The sequence below is a fragment of the Micromys minutus genome (assembly GCF_963924665.1).
Source record: "Micromys minutus genome assembly, chromosome: 1".
Classification (NCBI taxonomy): Eukaryota; Metazoa; Chordata; class Mammalia; order Rodentia; family Muridae; genus Micromys; species Micromys minutus.
In genome coordinates this window covers 35,575,935-35,594,870 of record NC_137969.1, presented here as the reverse complement: position 1 = coordinate 35,594,870, position 18,936 = coordinate 35,575,935, and the positions used below count along the sequence as shown (strand labels likewise).

The window sequence follows — 18,936 nt, the reverse complement described above, 5'->3', positions numbered from 1 at the left end:
GAGCACAGCATGAGGGAGGTTGGTTTTCATGAAGCCCTTTTATTCCTGGGAAATGTAATGAAAGTAAAACTAGTGATTAGAGCTATGTTGTGTCCTTCTCTGAAGGTGTTTACTTCTTGAGCTCCAGGTCTATAAGACTGTATGAAAATGTCAGTGTAACCACATAGCATCCTGTAGTCTTACTATTTCCCTTTGTTTTCTCACAGATGCTGATCAGCAGCACGTCTGAGCATCACTGTGCTCAGGAAAAGATCAGAGTCCAACATCCGGATCATGACTCTGCCAAATGCCTGCCATTTTTCAGAAATCATCTCAAACCAATGTCATCTATTGTCCTTTGTATATTGCACTAAGTCATGATGGCCTCTATCTGTTGCTAAAGAGTGAGTACATACAGTCTCCCAAACTTATTTGTTAAAGTTTTAGCAATCAAGGTGCATCTTCACTGTGGGCTTGCAACTTCCTGGACTGTGGAAAATATAGTTTCTGTGAGAAGGTGTCAAGTGTTTTGGAATTTACCGTACAGCACATGGTAGCCTCAGCTGAATGGTAACCCTCCTGTCTCTACCTCCAGAATGTTGGGATTATAAATATGAGCTTATCCATTTATTCAAAGCAGCACTCTTAAGTGCTTTTTGACTGGCTAATGCATTGAGAAATGTTCTCAATATTGTAATACTTTCAATATGGAGATAAAACAAAAAAAGTCCTTGAAGTCAGTTGACACCAATATGAGAGGGAAATTCTGAGACCCCAAAACGCCACAGATCTGCTGGAAATCATGCAGCTAGCCAAGGGCAAAGCTTACTACTGCAAGTCACCTGGACTCTCATGATTTCTGATAGCTATTGGCAAAATGTATTGATTTCTTAGACTACCTCTAAAATAAATATGTGCTGTCATTTCAAATGCTTTGCCCTAAGTAATGATAGACTACTTTCAGAAGTCTAAAATGATTGACTGAAAAAGGAATTCAGCAAGTTAAAATTCCACACAGAATACTAAAATATAATTAATGATATGTAAAAAAATGTTTAGAAAGAAGAATACAGACTACCCCCTATGTATTCAGCAATGGCATGTTATGAAGAGAGCTTGCCTGTGACAGAAAAACCAAGGGGACAGATATCCTGATAACAAACAGTTGAGAACACCACTGTTGTGCTAAAATAGCTCAAAAGCAGCCTCATACAGAAAGGTTGTAAAGAGACATAGACTGGCGTGGAGCAGTTTCCTCTCCGAACGAATTAACAGCATAGGCATGAGAAAGAGACCTGAGTGTCAGTGGATACTCACACAGAAAAGCAGAAACCAAACCCCATTTTCACCCCCACTAGGCAGCATCAGAAATGAGATGAGCTTCCCTCCTTCCCAACCATCTTGTCCTCCCAAACCTCAAAGGAAAGTTCCTTTATCCTGTACTAAGTTCCCACAGATGCTCTGTACCCATGGGCATGCATAGCCACGGTCACTGGGACTGTCCCATATGTACATTAGCTGCCTTTTATACCCTGGAAGGCTCCCTTATTCTGAGAATGTCTCCAGGAATCCCTCCCCGGGAAATCTTCTCTGAATGTCTACACAGTCAAGTACTATCTTTTCCACACTGTTTCCCCAAGCGCTCACATTTATCTGGATGTTCACATTCTGTGAATATTCTTAGGCATTTAGTATGTACTTATGGTAGTAGTGAAGGACTGAAGTCAGTGGCTTCCAAGTATTCTCATCTTTATCATCTTATGGATCCCATTACATGAGGTGTAATAGTTACAGCCTAAAAAACATCATGTATTATTTCTCTGTGTGTGGAGGTGTGATGGTCAGAGGACAACTTGTGGAAGTAAGGATTCTTCAGCTAAACGTGTTCTCGGGACCGAACTCATGTTGTCAGGATCGGCAGCAAGCACCTTTATCTACTGAATCAACTTGCTGACCCAACAAGTTTCTGTCTCTCATATTTGTGAACTTTAATTACTTTCTTGTAACTTTCCTCCGTTGAGAGAACATGGCGACTGTTTTTCTAACCTTATAGGACATTGTTGTTGGCTTTGTAGGGCAAACAGGGGTCTTTAGGGTAAGGAAGTTGGTACAGACCAAGCAGATAGTCTAAGCAAAGCTAAGAGACACAATTAAAACACGAGCAATAGCACTGTCAGCCTGCCACAGCAAAGATGAACTGAAAGGGTGAAGAAGAAATGTGTCTGGAGCCTATAGGGAACGTAAGGTTGTGCTTAGAAAGATTCTGTACTTGGCTAATGGGTTGGGGATCAGCTAGCTCCAAAGGTAAATGTGGCCACTAAAGTACTTTTATGAAATACTGTATCAACAGATTCTGATTTGACAGCCATCGAAGAAGATAATTTTGACAATAGGGACAGGAGTGGGGTGAGTCAGCAGAACTAAAGGGCTGTGCATGGCAGGGTGGAGCTGCTCAGGGAAGCTCAGGGGAAATCTGAGAATTTAGAACTCCTCTGAAGGTGGAAGAGTAAATCCCATAGACTGGGCCAGGTGTAGAGGGGGTTGTGAAAGTGGTTGGATTTGATCAGTGCTTACCAAATATAACTTTTGTATATCACTCTGAGCCCTCTTACCATGTACAGCTGATATATGTTGCTAAAGTTCTTTCAATCCTAAAACCAATATTAGAATAGGACAGTTTGAATGGTACAGGCCATGATGGAGCCAAAGACTGAAAATATGATGACTTGGAAAGAAGTGGGTAGGTGTGTAGGAAGTCAGGAAGCCAAGAATTGGACTTCAGCAAGTGGATCCAAGGCATGAGAGTAAGGTAAGAGCCCCAAGAAGTGCTCTAGTGAGGCTCAAGTGTGAATTCCCTGGTGTCATGACAACAGAACCAGACCCTGCATCTGGCAATTAGGCTCTACATCCTGAATCCATGGGAGGCCACTGAAGGCACCACAGTGAGGCACATTGCTCTAAATGTTAAATCCCTTTTTTAGTCCTTTTCCTGTCCTGTTATCCATGTCACTCTCAACACTCACAAACCTTTCTTCCAGTTTCATTTATGTGGAGAAATCTATAGTTCTTATGCTGGCATTCAGGTGTCCTTTAGAATGAAGCTCTAGCTTGTTTTATCCTGTTATTTCTTCTAGTACTCAGCACCAGAAATTCTAAAGAGCTGTCAACTCAGTGGTGCTGACTTTATTAAGTCATCTATGAGATGGACAGAAGCGATCTGTTTGAAATGCTCATTCAACTGGAGGCTTCGTGTGTGTGTGTGTGTGTGTGTGTGTGTGTGTGTGTGTGTGTGTGCGAGCGCGTGCATGTGTATTTGTGTATGTGTGAATGTAGATATCCATACATGAATATGCAAGGGCCCAAACAAGATTTCTCTTTCTGATACTAGAGCTCACCATCAGTGGCACATGCATGAGCTGTGATGTCACTGGCTTTTTAGGATTTCTCAGAATGTTACAGTTAACTATAACCATTGCTAATATTAATCGAAGACCTCTTCTTTAGTACTTTCAAAATGAAAAAGGTAAGGTTCAGATCACCAACTCCTTCTACATATCAGAGTAAGAACTGAAGCCAGTTTATGGTTTTATAGTGTTGATCTGGGCTAGCTGTGTTGGCTTCCAGGATGGGGACTAGGGAGAAATTGCAGGTTCTAAAGGGAATGGGTCCTATCTCTGATGCTATATACACACTGATTTTGAAAGTCTTAAGTGTGCATACAGGAATTTATGTCTCAGATAAGGTAGAACATCAAGTCCCTTTATACACTGAGCAATTCTTTCACTAGTATCCCTGAAAGATCTCTTTGTCACTGGACTTCTGAGCTCACTATTTTGCCTTACCCAGGCAGCACCTTTGAGTGTACGTAGGAGAGGTGCCTTTGATGGATAAGCTCTTGTCAGCAAGGCCTCTGGAAGAGGAAGGGGTGTTTCCACTATTGTCTGATGGGCTGCAGCCATTTGAACAGAGTACTCCAACAGGCAAGTGTGAAAACTTCAGAAGAACTGTATTCAAACTATGGCCCACACAAAACCTATACTTTTGTGAGAGAGAATGCTCTTTGAGGTTCCTTGCTTGTTGTTGAAGTCCCAGGAACATTCACCTCCACAGAGCTGCACAATTCACTCCTAAACTCTGGTGACTATATGAGTAAGGGACAATATAGAACATAACCTGTTTATTTGGTTACTGAGTTGCAAAAGATGATCTTGTACCAACTATGAGCCTGACTAACCTACTTAGGTTCTACCTCTGCACTGGATCCTATGCACATAACATACACCCTCTTTGTGTTTCTTGGCTGAAGGCATGACCCTTTGAGTGGGTTCAAACCCTTTTAAGGCCTTTGGGAGCATGAGAACACTACACTCCTGTTTCCTCTTAGGACAGTCCTTTTTGGAGTGTCTCTTAATTCCATCAGCGCTGCCCCCCCCCCCCGGTATTTGTCTTAGTTGTTTTGTGTATGGGTTACTTGAGAGAGGCCCTTTTATTTTTCTACTGATAAATTCGTTATTAAATAATTCTTGGGAGACACAGGCCACTGATTTTCTGCAATTTGCATCACCACACTTTAACTTACGTTGAAAGCTGAGCCTTTTGGTCCTTTTGTTTTAGAAGCATATTAATATTTCTATGACCTTTAGTAGAAGGCAGTTGAGACATATCCTTTTAAATAGCAAACGAAGAAAACCAATGACCTAAAAGGTATGTTTCTGACCCTAGTTTGATGAGAAAATTAGGAAAGATATAAGTTCTTTTCCCAAGACAACCATAGTCAAGGTAACTTCTAAAGTCCAAGGACAATGAGAAACCCACATACATGCACACATGTAAATACACACACATAAAGACACAAGCACTTTTCAGAAATGTAATCAGACACAACTTTTGATCTGCCATAGTACTCTACTTTCTAAAATCTTATAGTTTACATAATTCATTCATGTTTTTAGAGAATATAAACTAACCCATTTACAACTGAAAAATTTAAGTAACTGATCTGTACTTATAAATCAAAGAGGAAGATAAGAGAACTGACTATGCAGAAGACACAGGGCAGTGTCAAGGCACAGACTAGCAGCAAGCTCCGTATACTTTCTTTTGCTTTTCTGTTCTCAGTTTAGGCCACCATTGACCCAAACTGCATGGGACTCAATTTGTCCAAGACAGCTAGATTTCCTTTTGCAACTCTGAACACATGATGTTCTAGATGACTGAAGGCTAGAGAGATACAGCGTTTTCTTTCACCCCTGTTTTAGGGACTCAGAGGGGCACACTGACGGATAAACATCATGCCCTAAAGTTGACTTCATCTTTAAGGTGTGAGCTGGAATGGGGGCCGTACACTCTGTGTGTGGGATCAAGGAAGCATTAGGAAACCTAGGGCTTTCCCCAGACAGCAGTCCTTCCGACAACATTGAGCGCACCTCTGATCCTTTGTTTTTTAAGTGTTAGATCTTAAAAGCCAAACATGTGGCTGTTCACAGTAGTCTTAGAGACATCCCATGAAAGGACTGTTAGGACAGCAAACTTGAAAACAGTTTTCCAGAGATCCCAGGGAGTCCTTTGATCACATGTGTCCTCATCTGTCATTGAGTGTTAACAGGACCACACTGAACTACTGTAGCAGGAACATTGTTGGCCCTCCAAATTTGCCTGTTCTGCACCTATGGATTCAACCAACAGAGTATTCAAAATATTTAGAGAACGCACTATCATTGTGTTTATACCTAATATATACCTACCTTTCATCCCTATATTACTCAATACTAATATAAAGCAACTACTTACATAACATTTGATTGTATTAGGTTATTATAAATAATGTAGGATTGGTAGCGTACATAAGAAGGTGTGGATGGGTTGTGTGTACATTCTGAGATGTCATCTAAGCCTTTTGAGTATGTAGATCCTGCCATCCATAGTGTTCTGGAACAACTCCCACCCCCCAAAAGATACTAGAAAACAGTTGCATTTACCTAGAACTCTGGCTTCATTTTGGAATTGCTGATCTGTGACCATCTTTTCTAGTAGGAAAACAACAATATACTGTTCAGACATATCAACTTCTCCCCCTCCCTCTGTCTGTTTGAGGGTCTCTGTTTGATTTCTGCTTTGCACAGTATTCTTCCCACCAGCCCCAGCAGTGCCCCAAAACTCATCAATCAAGCAAGCAACTCTATGTCTGTGCTTTGCATGGGCAAGTAACCACCCAGGGCTGCCACAGTCTGCAACATTGATCTGGCATTCTGCAAATGAACTCCAGTCCAGTGCTGCACAACCTATAACCCCCATCCCCTGTGACTGAGGCCCTTCCCTTCTCTTCCCTTCTCTGCCCAGATACCTCTTCCTGCTTGTCCCCACAGGGTGCTCAGTGAGTCTGGCTTTATCTTTTATCTGTGGCTCTGCCCACAGAAGACATGATGAAAACGGTCTTCCAGCACTGGAAAAATAGGTTTACACCAAGCACATGTTAGGGCCTTGTTTCCAAAGTGTGAATGTGACAAAGTCAAGCTGTTTCTATTACAGCCTACAGAGTAAAATCAGCAAAGCTGGCCCTGGAAACCCACACAGAGTATCCTGTAACATCTGGGGCTGGCAGGAAGAAGCCAGCCCCACCCCCACCTGTAACCACAATAGCAGTTTAGATAGAGGGCTACAGGGACTCTGTGCCAAACTTCAACAAGTGTGAGGAAATGTCCTTTACAGAGGATGAAGCAGGAAACACTTTAACAGCAATCGAGAGTATATTCAAAATTAACTATAGTGAAAGAAACAAACAAGCAAAAATTTAAAATGCGTGCATTAATTAAAATCATGGTGTTGTTTCCATTTGGGTGGATTGCATAAGGAAGGATTTATGAAGTTACAATATTAGAACAATCAGGTGTGAAAATGATGGTGGCCACTGAAAATCTTTGCGTTTCCCTGCGGTGTTGTAAGAATTCCTTCTGGAGTCTACTAGATTCCCATGCCCTGTGTATTTTCTTTTCCTTTTCGTTTTTGTAACAGTAGCACATTCTGCTTTAATACCCCAAACACCTGTGCAGATGAGGGATGCAGAATAACACAGAGACCTGAAGACGTGAGCGTCACTCGGAGAAAAACTGATGAGAGAGAAAGCACCAGAAACCGTCTTCTGTTGGACTACATATGAACAGTAAGTGCGGAGACTTTCATAGTGGAATAGGGACTTTGGTATCATTTTACAGGCACACACTATGGTCAGGAGATGGTCTTGCTGCTGACTCTCAGCCTCCCAAACTTTACCATGTAGTGTACTGTGCCGGATGCTGGAAGATAAGGGTCCACACAGCAGCAATTCAATGGGGGCAAGAGAAGAAACAGATATGGTGCCAGCCATCGGGTCTGCTTTCCCCCTCCCCCACACAGTGGCAGTGATTCACAAATGGTCGTTTATCAAGTGGGAAGTAAAATAATAAAATCAAGATCAAATCCTAAAAGACCCAGGCAAATAGACTGTCTCTGTGCTCTTCAATCAGGTGGCATGAGCAGGTCCTGGGGGAGGGACATGCCACATCTGGTCATCTTTCTAGGTGATGACAGAGGGAACAGTGTGGCCTTGTCCTCCCCTGGAGCTGGGACACTTTCAGAGCAATGGAGACCAGGGGCGCCAGCATGACCAGGGGATCTTGGTTGACCTTCTCTTAGCTATCGATATAGGGCCGGATGGTAGCCCCTGCTCTCCCGGTGCCACTCAGTTCGAAGAGGATACGAGAACCATCTGCAAAAATAAGCCACAAGCCCTGATTTTTTAAACACACTTCCATCGACTGGGTCACTATGTTCAAAGTTATAAGCTTTCTCCAACAGTGTAGACTTTATCGTTTGCTGAGAACTGCTTCCCCACAAAGGAGCGGCCCAGCATCAGGGTCTCCAGGTCCTTCATCATTGTGCTTGCACCCTCGGCTTCCACCTTCTCGTAGTCATATCTGGTAAAGAAGTTCCGACCAAACTTCTGCCAGTGGTCTTTGAGGATGTCCGCCACGCTCTGTTTGTGGGTAGCCAGAATGGAAGGCCAGGCCAGGAGCGGCTCCACGGCTCCACGGTGGAGATGCTGCTCTGGATGAAATTCTCTGCATAATTGGCTTTGCTCTGGAACACCTTCGTTTGCTTCAGCAAACCGCTGGCTCCCAGATTCCGGTCCGGGCATGCCTACGTCTTCACTGTCACGATCTTCATCATGGTGGCGGTTAGCTGCGAGGCGACAGTGGCTGCAGCTCTGGCTCCTGCAGGGGGCTCAGGGTCCTCTTCTCCGATCTCGTCCTGGAAACGACGGCCTAACCCGTGTATTTTCATTTTCCCAAAGACAAGTGTTTTTAAAGGCAACGATATACTACTGACTACTGAATTACCCTCTCTGCTCCCTGGCCCTTATGTTCGTTGCCGAGTGAACCGAAAGAGATGCACAGATTGTAGATTGGACGGAAGGGTTTATTACAGACCCTTGTGTAGGAAATAGAATTTATTACAGAAAGAAGTGAACCATTCCTCGGGGAGAAAGTGGGCAATGACCAAAAGGGCCACTGCCAAGATTCACATTATAAATCATCAGGGTTTTAATCTTCGAGGCAGATGGGAATGTCCTCTCTGCACTCAGGATCTGAGTGGGATTTCATCCTTTAGCCAGGATGAGGTAGCTTGCCTTTCTTGGAGCTCAACAAAGCCCCGGAGTGCCTGTATTTTCTTAAAGCAGCTTCAATATTAAGGTACAGTCCTGGTGTTACTTCTAGTGCCACCAGGGGAACAAGAGGCAGGGTCCAAAGTCAGCTATGAGGGAGGGGTGCATCCGCAAATTTGTTGTCACATGTATGTGTATGAGCAGCACACCTCTTAGGAAAGGACAACATGTTAATGTTTAAGAGTGCATTGCAGGTAAGGCAAAATTGTTAAAGATTCAATGTGCTGAGCTTAGGCGTTGGCAGGTTCATGTTCAACGAGGTCCTTTGGCATGAATATGGTATAATGGCGCATTGTCCATTGCTCCTCATTGCTTCTTGAGCCCCCCTCAGGAATCTCCCCTTCATTGTGTCCTGAAATTCTATTGAATGAATGAATATGAATCCCAGAAGTATGTTTATATTTATAATCCTAGCATGGTTTACTCATTTTTAATAGGTAGCTAATCTGGAGAGTAGGAGGCAAACCTCAAATTAATGTTTTAATTAACACACAGTATTTATACATAATGGGTTTCATGATACCATTTTTATACCAATCCTGAAAATGTTTTACAGACACATATACCTGTTTCATATTTGATGGTAACTCTACAGCTTTGAGTTTTCCTCCTGTGTCTTTGATGGGTGTGAGTCAGTAACTGTAGAGTGAATGCTCTTATGTCTAGAGATGCAGGCCTACTCTGCACCAAGTGGGGCAGATGAATCTATTTTAGGCTTATTTCAATATATGGGTTGTTAGTTTGTTCCAACTACCAGGGAATTCCTTTCCTGGCCACAAAGGCAATTTGAAGAGAGTAGAAGAGATTGAGTTAGATACACTGCCCACGGTACACAAGGCACTTCTGAGAAATGAAAGCTGTATTTGTTTTTAGTGTGAGGGTGTATTTTTAACCATCTAAGGAGCCTCTGACACCATAAGGACCTTGTAGTAGACTCAGAAGAACCCAGAACTGTAGAAAGTAGGAGTGGGTGGGGAGCAGGTTTATAAACCACCAGAATTTGGGTGTGTGCACCAGGATGATTCAAAGAGTTTCTTAAAATAGCAGTTGTAAATGTGAAACTCTCCTTTCATATGTCTGAGTCTCTGTGTTAATGTAATTATTGAACCAACTCACAGCTTACTGGGAGGCAGAGGAAAACAAACACTTTACTCTGAGTAACTTTATTCATCTCCGAGCTTATAAAAGGGTGAGATGGATAGCTCAACAGATTACTGAAGGCACAACATCTCTTTTAAAAAATGTTAGACTAGTCTCTCAAGGAATTTTAGAGTCAGAATCTACAAAAAACTTGAGAAAAATGTGAGTGAAGCCTCAGAGAGAGAAATAGGAAGTCAGGAAAAGTTGCAGATCTTGGCAGCTCATGTGAGATGAAAGATGGAAAAGAGAAAAAGTTACTCATTCTCCATCAGGAGATCAAGGGAACAGGCAGGCTCAGCAACAAAGTTTTGCTAGACGTTGTGTGGGTGTGGCTACACACACACACACACACACACACACATATTCACACACTCACCCCACATGAGTGCATAGAGAGAGGGAGGGGAGAATGGGGAAGAAGGGAGAGAGGGGAGAGAGAATATTCTGTTGAGGAATCATAGGACAGGATTTTGACCAAGGTCTAAAAAAAAAAAAAAAAAAAAAAGAATAAATCAAAAAGAAAGAAAAAAATGCTTTGCTTTCTAAGTTAGAACTCAGAGAGTGGGTGGGTTTAGCAGTGAGGCTGCATAAGCAATTGAATAAAAGTTGGGCTTTTTGGTGCCATATAACTATGTATCTCATTAAGGGGACTGCCATTCCTAATGTCTTCTTAACATGCTTTTAGGTGTATCAGGTTCCTTTTCAAGTCTGGATTCATCGTGGTTTTCTTGAGAATGTAAACCAGAGTTTCTCCTTCCCTCCTCCTGGCAAGAGGAGATCCTGCTTTCTCCACCAAACGGTATTACCAGCCATCTTCAAAGCCGTTTGTAATGTGGGTTACTGACCTAGGGACCATGTCAGGGGATGCCACTAGACTGATATTTATATGTCTCAGAGACATCTCCAAATATGGGAGGCACCTGCTGTTTGTGGTGAAAAGGATATCAGCTATGTAAATGTCATTTTTTTTTTTTAACCAGAGGAAGCTGGCATAGATAAGCATGTGTCCCAAATGGTGCCTGAATACTGGCTGGCTACAAATGGTCCCTCTTATCCCCTTTCTTTCTACCTAGCATTTTGCTCTCTAAACCAATCTTTAGGGAGGGGGGTGTTTTCCTGTCACTAAGTTTTTCAGTCTGATGTTCTCCCAACTGAATCATCCTGGCCAAATTGCCACTAGGACAAAAGCAACCAATAATGTACTCAGTCATACAGCCTACTGCTCTCAACAATGACCAGCATGATGAGGTGACCACAGGCGTGAAGTAGACACATATGTTGGGGGCAATAAGCAGCCATCTAATTGGGCCTCAGGAGTGTGTAAGAGGAGCGGATTCATCCCTGGTACTGTAGACCTAGCCAACTACCCAGGTCATGGACTCTAGAGGAGCACCTACTATATTTCTACATAATTGTCCTAAGACCATATGCTCAGTAAAATGTATAAAGTGGTTCCATCCTGTCATTTCTGAAGTCTCTGCTCTGCCCTACCATGAGGCTCACTTTTTAATATTAAGAACTTTCATATTTTGCTGGAGTAATATTAACATACACTTCTCTTGCGGATGAGCCAGGGCCTCGAATAAGCTTAGCAGCCAGCTAGACAAGTGTTCTACCATCGAGACGATACTTCTGCTCCTTTAAAAAATATTTTGTGAAAAGTGGAATTGTTCAGGCTATCCTTGAATGAGTAATCCTCCTACCTTAGCCTCCAGAGTGGGTGGGATTGTAGGAGTGTACCACCACGCTGGGCATGCATGCCATAATTTATAACTGCATCTAATAGCATAGGTTTTCTTTACTATGTCGCTCTCTTATATTTTTTATATGTTTCATAGATACATAAAATCTGTGAGAGCAGCAGTGTATAGGGCATTGCATGAGAGGAAAATGTGCCTGTGTGTTGGGTATTGATGTGTCTGTATAATCCAATTCTAGGTTGCATAATTTGAAGAGCAGATGTGTGTATACTACTGTGACACTCATCTTTGACTGGACTGCTGGCCACAGAGGCACCAGTACTGCATCTCTCATGCCCAGGCCAAGACCACGGCTACGGCTCTACTCTCTGTGGTTGTACCTGATCCATGGTCTAGGTCTGTAGTATGCAGGATGTGTCTTATATCTTCACAACTGACAAGCCTGGTTGAGATATAGGCATAATGAACTGTCAGTGTGTCTGCTTCTTTTGAGTGAGGCCATGGGGTTGTTACAAAAATCAACATCTTTTCAGAAGCAGCTTTGAAAGGGTGCAAGAGCCCTGATGGGGTTCTGATATCTGCACTGTAGAGTATGGAGAAGTGTTCTATGTCACAAAATGTTACAATGCCTGTTATTCTGTCCTGCCACAAAAAGTCCCAGAAAGATGAGCAGGCGCCTCAGGTTGAGCAGCAGCACCTCTGACAAGTGGTTTGCCCAAAATCTTTACTGTAAATTGAATGTCAGGTAGCTCATTGATCTGCTTGCTAGATGGGCTCATTTCACCCCATTTGTGTTTCTCTAAGAATATTCCAGAATCAAAGATTTTTGTCTTGGTCTGATGTTAATTTGCTTCTGAAAATTCATTTTTCTCATTGCTGTAATAAAATACCCGAAGAATCAACTTAAAGAAGAAAGACTTGCTTTGCTTCTTGGGCTGAGGAATGACTTCTACCATGACAGAGAAAGTGTAGGGTGGGCAACGCTGTGGAGGTAAGAGGGAAAAGTTCCTCCCTCACATCCTGTTGCATCAGATTTATCTGGCACATGATGATTTGTCAATTTCACCCAAGGTGGCATCGGTTGGGAACATGTGACTCTGGCTGAGGGATTGACTTCATTAGATTGGCTGGTGGGCAAGCCTGAGAGGTATTTTCTTGATTGATAATTGCTACTGAAGGGCTCAGCCCACTATGGGCAGTGCTTTCCTCAGAGTTGTCCTGAATACAGTAAGAAAACAAACCGAGAAAGCCAGTGGGAACAAGCCAGTAAGCAGCATTCCTCCGCAGCTTTCTGCTTCCAAGTTTCTGCTCCAAGTTTCTGGTTTGACTTGCCTTATGATGAACTATAAAATACAAGATGAGATAAGCCCATGTTGTTTTTGGTTATGGTGGGTTCTTTTGTTTGTTTGGTTTTGGTTTTTTTTTTTTTGTTTGTTTGTTTTTTGTTTTGTTTTGTTTAAATCATAGCAATAGAAAGGAAAGTAAGATAAGGCTTACTTAGGGCCAGGCTATAATCCAAGAGGCACTTCCAGCCCATTGGGCTCCCCAGTAGTACACCACCTGGAAACCAAGTGTTAGAACACAAGGGCTCCTGAGGGAAGTTTCAAATTCAAACCATAATAGTGGACCTGCAGTCTCTTAACTAATTAGACTATCATCTGTGCACACGTTAAGCACTTTTTTTTTTTCTCAAAAGACAAGTATCTTCAGTGTGTCCCAATGGCTGGTCGTTTTCCATTCATCCCAGTTTAGGAGTCAATGTTAAAATTATTTTCTTGTCTACCAAGGCAACTTACCATTCCACAGCTGAAAGGAAGCTACATTTCCAGTTTCCTTTTGTGAGAAAGCAAAGTTCTAGCTTCCCTTGAAGCCATTTGCATATTTATTTAGTGTTCTGTGGTAAACTCCCCTCTTGTGTATTTTGGGGGAGTGTGAGATGCCAAACAGAACCTTTTAGAAGCACGTCAGAAAACTGGAAACACATGGAGCTTTCCCTTGTCTAGTTTCGTTTGTGAACAATTCATTGAAGGTTACCTAATCTGCACAGAAATAGGTCAGAGTTAAGGTAAGTTACCTAAAGCCAGATAATACCAGTTCCAGATAAATACCTTACTTTTAGTTGTAATGTGTTTTATTTTTAAAACAGCAAGGTATGTGTATAATGCCAACCCACTGTACTATCGGTTGCAACATCAAATGCAAATTAAATAGAGTATAAAAGTCCTTGGTAACTCAAATAGGCTCACACAGATGTATACAAACTAGCAAGCACATGCTTCCTAAACCTATGAATACAGCTGTACTGGGGAGACAGTGGGACACTTCTGCTGTCATGTTCTCTTAGTGAGTTGGAGTCAGGCCACACTAATCTGAAGGTGTATATGGTTGGTTCTGCCTGCCTAGGGACCCTCAGGGGGCATAGGAATGCTTCATTTTCTACAGCAGAAATCCTGGAGGAGGAGAGAGAACCGTTTTACTATCTGCCTCTAGATAAAGTCCCCTAGGTGACTAAAAGAATGTCATTGTCTGTCTCCACTGATCAGCCTTCCCACTGCTACCACGTGGGGTCTGGGCAAGATTGTCTCTATATCTCAAACTCATGATTCTTTGGGGAGGCTCCTGATTCCAGCATGGAAAAGGTTCCTCTTCTCAAGGCTGTCTGGGTCCCAACCACCGCCATGGACCACAGACCAAGGTGAGCAGCCACCAGCAGGGAGAAGAGAGCCCAAGCTCAGGCTTGAACATGTTTTTTTGTTTACCCCAAATTCACAAAGTCAGACACATTTAGAATGTTCTGTGTTCTTTTTTTTTTTTTTCCTCCATCATTGTACAAAGCCTTTCCCCAGCTGGACTGAGAAGTCTCTCATGGGTGTGGTCTCCTTCAGTATTCAAGGGTTTCTTTTTCCTTCCTGTTGAAAGGGTTGCAGGGCTTCACAGTTGTCACCATTTGGGACAATGGGCCCTGGTGACAGAAGCAGTCAACTCTCATTTCTTGTAGTAAGAGGCTAGGATCAGAATGGAACAGGAAGAAAAAAATGACATAAATAGTTAACATGAAAGCAAATACCTCACTTTTATCCAACTAATGATGCAGAGAAATGGAAGGTATAGAGGAACTGGCGAGGGCAAGGTGGAGTTGAGAATATCCCAAGAGGAGGCTGGGAATGGCCTGTTCTGAAAATGTATCCTAGATTTCTAAGCAAATGCTTAGAGGAGAGATAGACCAACCCAGAAGCTGCTGCAGGAAGTTCTTGATGGAAGGAGCCAGGTGGTAGATATACCTCAGAAGGAGAAGGATATTTTCATGGAGTCTACTTGAAGAAAGTGGCAAAGGAAGGTTTATGGAGAATGCTTGGGAAGGCAGATGCCTGGGCTTGGGGAGAGGCTGGTGGGAGGGAAACACACACAGGCTGGACAGATATTGAATTGAGGAGCAGGGCCTATGTCTGCCTTGGGTTCAAGCTGTCTGCTTGCTCAGCTATAATCTCATTGTGTGCCTTAGTTGGCTTGTTTGCAAAGTAGCAATAAATTCACCCTACCAAAGTTTTCCTAAGGCCTGATGGAAAGAAAACTGAAAATATGAACTGATGTGAAGGTAAGGTACCCCTTAAATTACCACCCTCGGGCAGAGTTGTGCATCATAGCGATTATTGTGAGGAAGCCCGAGAACCCTGTGTATGTAGATCTCTGCTGTTGAATGCACCATGAAGTTGGTCACATTCACATACTACAATGCTTGTATGAAGCAAAATGTTAGAGAGCCAGTGTGAGAAGGAACCCCCATGCAGTTATGTAATCTGAAGTAGATTTGGGCTGCAATTAACATATTGTATGTATGTATGTATGTATGTATGTATGTATGTATGTATGTACGTATGTATGCACGTATGTAATCTCTTTTAAAATTGTGTTGCAGAAAATGGCACAGCTTCTATGCAGGTAACATCGTGGAGTAAGGACCATGCAGAGAACTCCGAAATCTAATGGAAATACGATCTGAGAGAAGGGCTTGCATACCCCATTCCTTCTTATCCACCAGATCTGTGCCCCCATCTTCTCCTTGTGCATTTCTTCTTATTGTTTCCATCCCATCTATTCTGTATCCTGTTCCCATATGAATCCAGAAGCACTTTGAGTTCACTACATTTGGCTTGAAATTCAATACAGAGACTCCTTTTCATGCATCCTCCAAAGTTTAAGCAATTAAAAAGCCCAGGCTGGCCTCTAAGTATTATCTTCCACAAAGACTCCTGGAAAATGCACTGTCCCTATCCTCCATGTGACGAGTTGTCAATGATTCCTGTCTCCTTTCTCTGCATTTGTTCTCAATATGAGAGGAAGCCCTCACTTTTCCAGTGCTATCAGAATTCAGATGGCATAAGGTTGGGGAACAAAATAGGAGAAAGAGAAAGTAAGGTACTGAGAGAGATTGCTTCATTAAGAAGTCAAGAGAGTAGCCACTAAGGAGAGGAAAGCCAGATGTTAAGTAAGACATGAGCAGAAATAGATTTCAAGATGAGAGAGAAGGACAAAGCCTTTCACAAGCGAGTGAACATTTTCTTGAAAGAGAAAGAGAAAGAATTCGTGATGGACTCTCGGGGAGCAGGGTGGAGTACAGGAGGAAATAAGGGTGGGCCAGTCTTTTTACAGGGGCATGCTGAAAGGACTAGAAGAGTATGTGTAGCCCCCAAAAGCCTTGGGTATCGCCAGTGCAGAAATGGGCATAGGTGTCTGAAAAGAAGAACAGATTATGAAGGCTCAGAAATCATACAGTGGAGTAAGAAGTTCAGGAGTTCTCAGATAACATGACACTCAGAAGAAAATACAACAGGAAACAGGCATTAGCCCACGTAGACAACCAAAAGGAAAGCAGCTGCCCCAGTCTGTATGATATGCAGTTGTCAGACATACGGCCTTTTATTTTCAACTGGACATTTTCAGAAAAGCACTCATATAATGCTACAGAAATGTCTCAGACGGGGACTTCATGGAGGAGAGCTTTGATCACCCCCTCTGTGTCAATACAGAGTTGTTTTAAAATTACACTCTTCCTTTTGCTTTGGACTGTCCTTTCTCAGGCCAGAAGCACCTCAGCTGCTGAAGGTTTTTGTGAGGGGTAACTGTGTGCTGTAGGCTGCTCAGACAACACAAACCCTATCTGGCCTGATTTGTTCCTATTTCTATTGTTCTGCACCCTCAGATTAAGAGCCTCAGAAAAGCCAACTCAGAAGATAGCATGTAGGGTAATAAATGACATTCAAGTGTGTGTTGGTGACAGCCTTGGAAGAATCAGGAGCCCGATAAGATGAAAATATTCCTAGGAAAGACTTGGATTTTTTCCCCTCTGATTGCAAAACAAAGAGATACCTTTTAGCTTAGAGCAGGGTTTATCTGAAAGACAAAAGGAGCCTTTGCTGCTGTTGGATTGTCTGCTTCTGTAGAGGTGCAGGATGTGTGGGAAGGTGTTACAGCAACAGGATGTCTGGGTAAAGCCTCACACAGTTGGGGTTTAAGGGGGATTGTGAACAAATCAGAGAGCTGTGACAAATGCCTGCATTTGCTCTAATGGGGGTCTTTGAGTTTGTAATGGAAATCATGAACCAGCCATCCAGAAGTTTTAACCTTTCACTCTTGTATCCTGATAGGAACAAGGATATATTTAGTGTTAGCACTGTTTATGTTCTTTATATGCAACACAATTGTAATTGTTTCAGTCTTGCTTTCAGAAATAGATTTATATGTAACATGGAAAATGTGCCTTGACATTGACCTTTGCAGTGATACCTTGGATATCACAGCAAAAGCTGGGGCTACTGAAGCTTATAAAAGGATAAAGAAACAACAAAAAGAGAAGGGAACCTACAGATTGGGAAAAATACTTGTGACCTCAGTGTCTTATAAAGGCTTAATATCCAAGACATACCAATCAACCAACCAACCAACCAACCAACCAACCAACCAACCAACCAACCAACAAATGCAACTCAACCACAAAACCCATCAGTGACTAAAGGACCTGCATTGATTTTCTTTTTAAAAAAGGACCAAATTGTGAAAATAAAAGTATGAGAAAAATTTCTAAATCACAAATGACCAGAGAATGCAAATATAAAATCTCAATGAGATATTGTCTCATTCTCACTAGGAGGACTCTTGTCAAAAGGAGAAAAGACAGGGGGACAGTGGTGACACTGGGAAGGAAGGACTGTAGATAGGTGCAGTCATTGTGTAAAACAGAATGGGGAGCCTGGTCATGTAAGAAATGGAGTTCTGAGATGATCCAGCAATCCATGTTAGTAGCATAGGCATCCACGGATAAGAGAACCGCTTCAAAGACACATTTATATCACATGTTCATCACTGTCTTTAATAGCCAAGATATGGAATAACCCAGATACCTATTTATCTGTGAGTTAGTGATATAACTATACAAATTAAAATCCCCCTGGGATATTCTCTACTCTTAGAAAAGAGGTTGAGTAATATTAAAGGAGACGCTCACATTTGCCATAATGCAGGCAAACCTAAAGAACATATGCTAAATCAACAATTTAGAAGTAGAAGAAAGATATGGCATAATTACTCACACACACATATACATATACATACACACACACACACACACACACACACACACACCAAAGCAGAGAGAGGGGTTAGAAAGGATGAACTGGTAGGAGGAAATGGAGAGATGCTGGTCAGAGGACAAGCCATGGCACTAGATAAGAATATAACATGAGGGCTAATGGGTAATAGCCATACATGGGGCTAATGGGCACTGCATTCAAAAATTTTGCTTCCTGGGTAGATTTTAGTTGTTCTTGCCGTTGGGAGTAGATAGCTGAAATGACGAACTTATTCATCTGCTTGACCATATTTAACATTTCATCCTCTATATATGTATTCTATAACACCACATTTCTTAAGATATGTATAGTGAATTTTATTTTTTAGTTATGCTTAATATATTAGAAAAAAATGGTTTAGAAGTAAACCAAGTCAAATTTCAACTATAATCTTGAAAGGTACTGGTTTCTTATTGTGATGTTTAGGACCAGATGGCTGGGCATCAAATATGGCTGTCAAACTAGAAATTTAGATATGGTGAAAAAGCCCACTGTCAAATGATACCTTTCCTATCCACAAATGTTGCACTTACAGAAAAGCCTTGTGGGATGGATAATACACAGAAGGCTTAAGGTGACCCTAGACATTTTTCTAAAATTCTCTCCTACCCTTTGTAGGAAAGCTGTACCATGACCCTCAAACATCTGAGACCCTTCCCTTCCAATAGTCATTCCTTGAAGCAATTCTACTGTAGGATATTTTTCAGCAATCCCACAAATCCTTGCAGCTTGTATGTGCCTCAGTTTCCTCAGTGTGAACCGTGATTTGGTAAGAGCCCCTTCCTAGTTG

The 18,936-nt window shown here is 42.2% G+C and overlaps 1 protein-coding gene across 3 annotated transcripts in view; it reads right to left on the bottom strand.

Annotated features, from left to right (window-relative positions):
* Nucleotides 1–14,401: 14,401 nt before the first annotated feature.
* Nucleotides 14,402–18,936, bottom strand: part of SPMIP7 (sperm microtubule inner protein 7) — a gene marked incomplete at both ends in the record, with an annotated part of 41,967 nt that continues 37,432 nt past the window's right edge. For all 3 annotated transcript variants that reach the window (XM_080916020.1, XM_080916021.1, XM_080916022.1), the window contains one exon: nt 14,402–14,525. In XM_080916020.1, coding sequence (XP_080772146.1) covers nt 14,402–14,525 — 124 coding nt within the window. The remainder of the gene's footprint in view (nt 14,526–18,936) is intronic.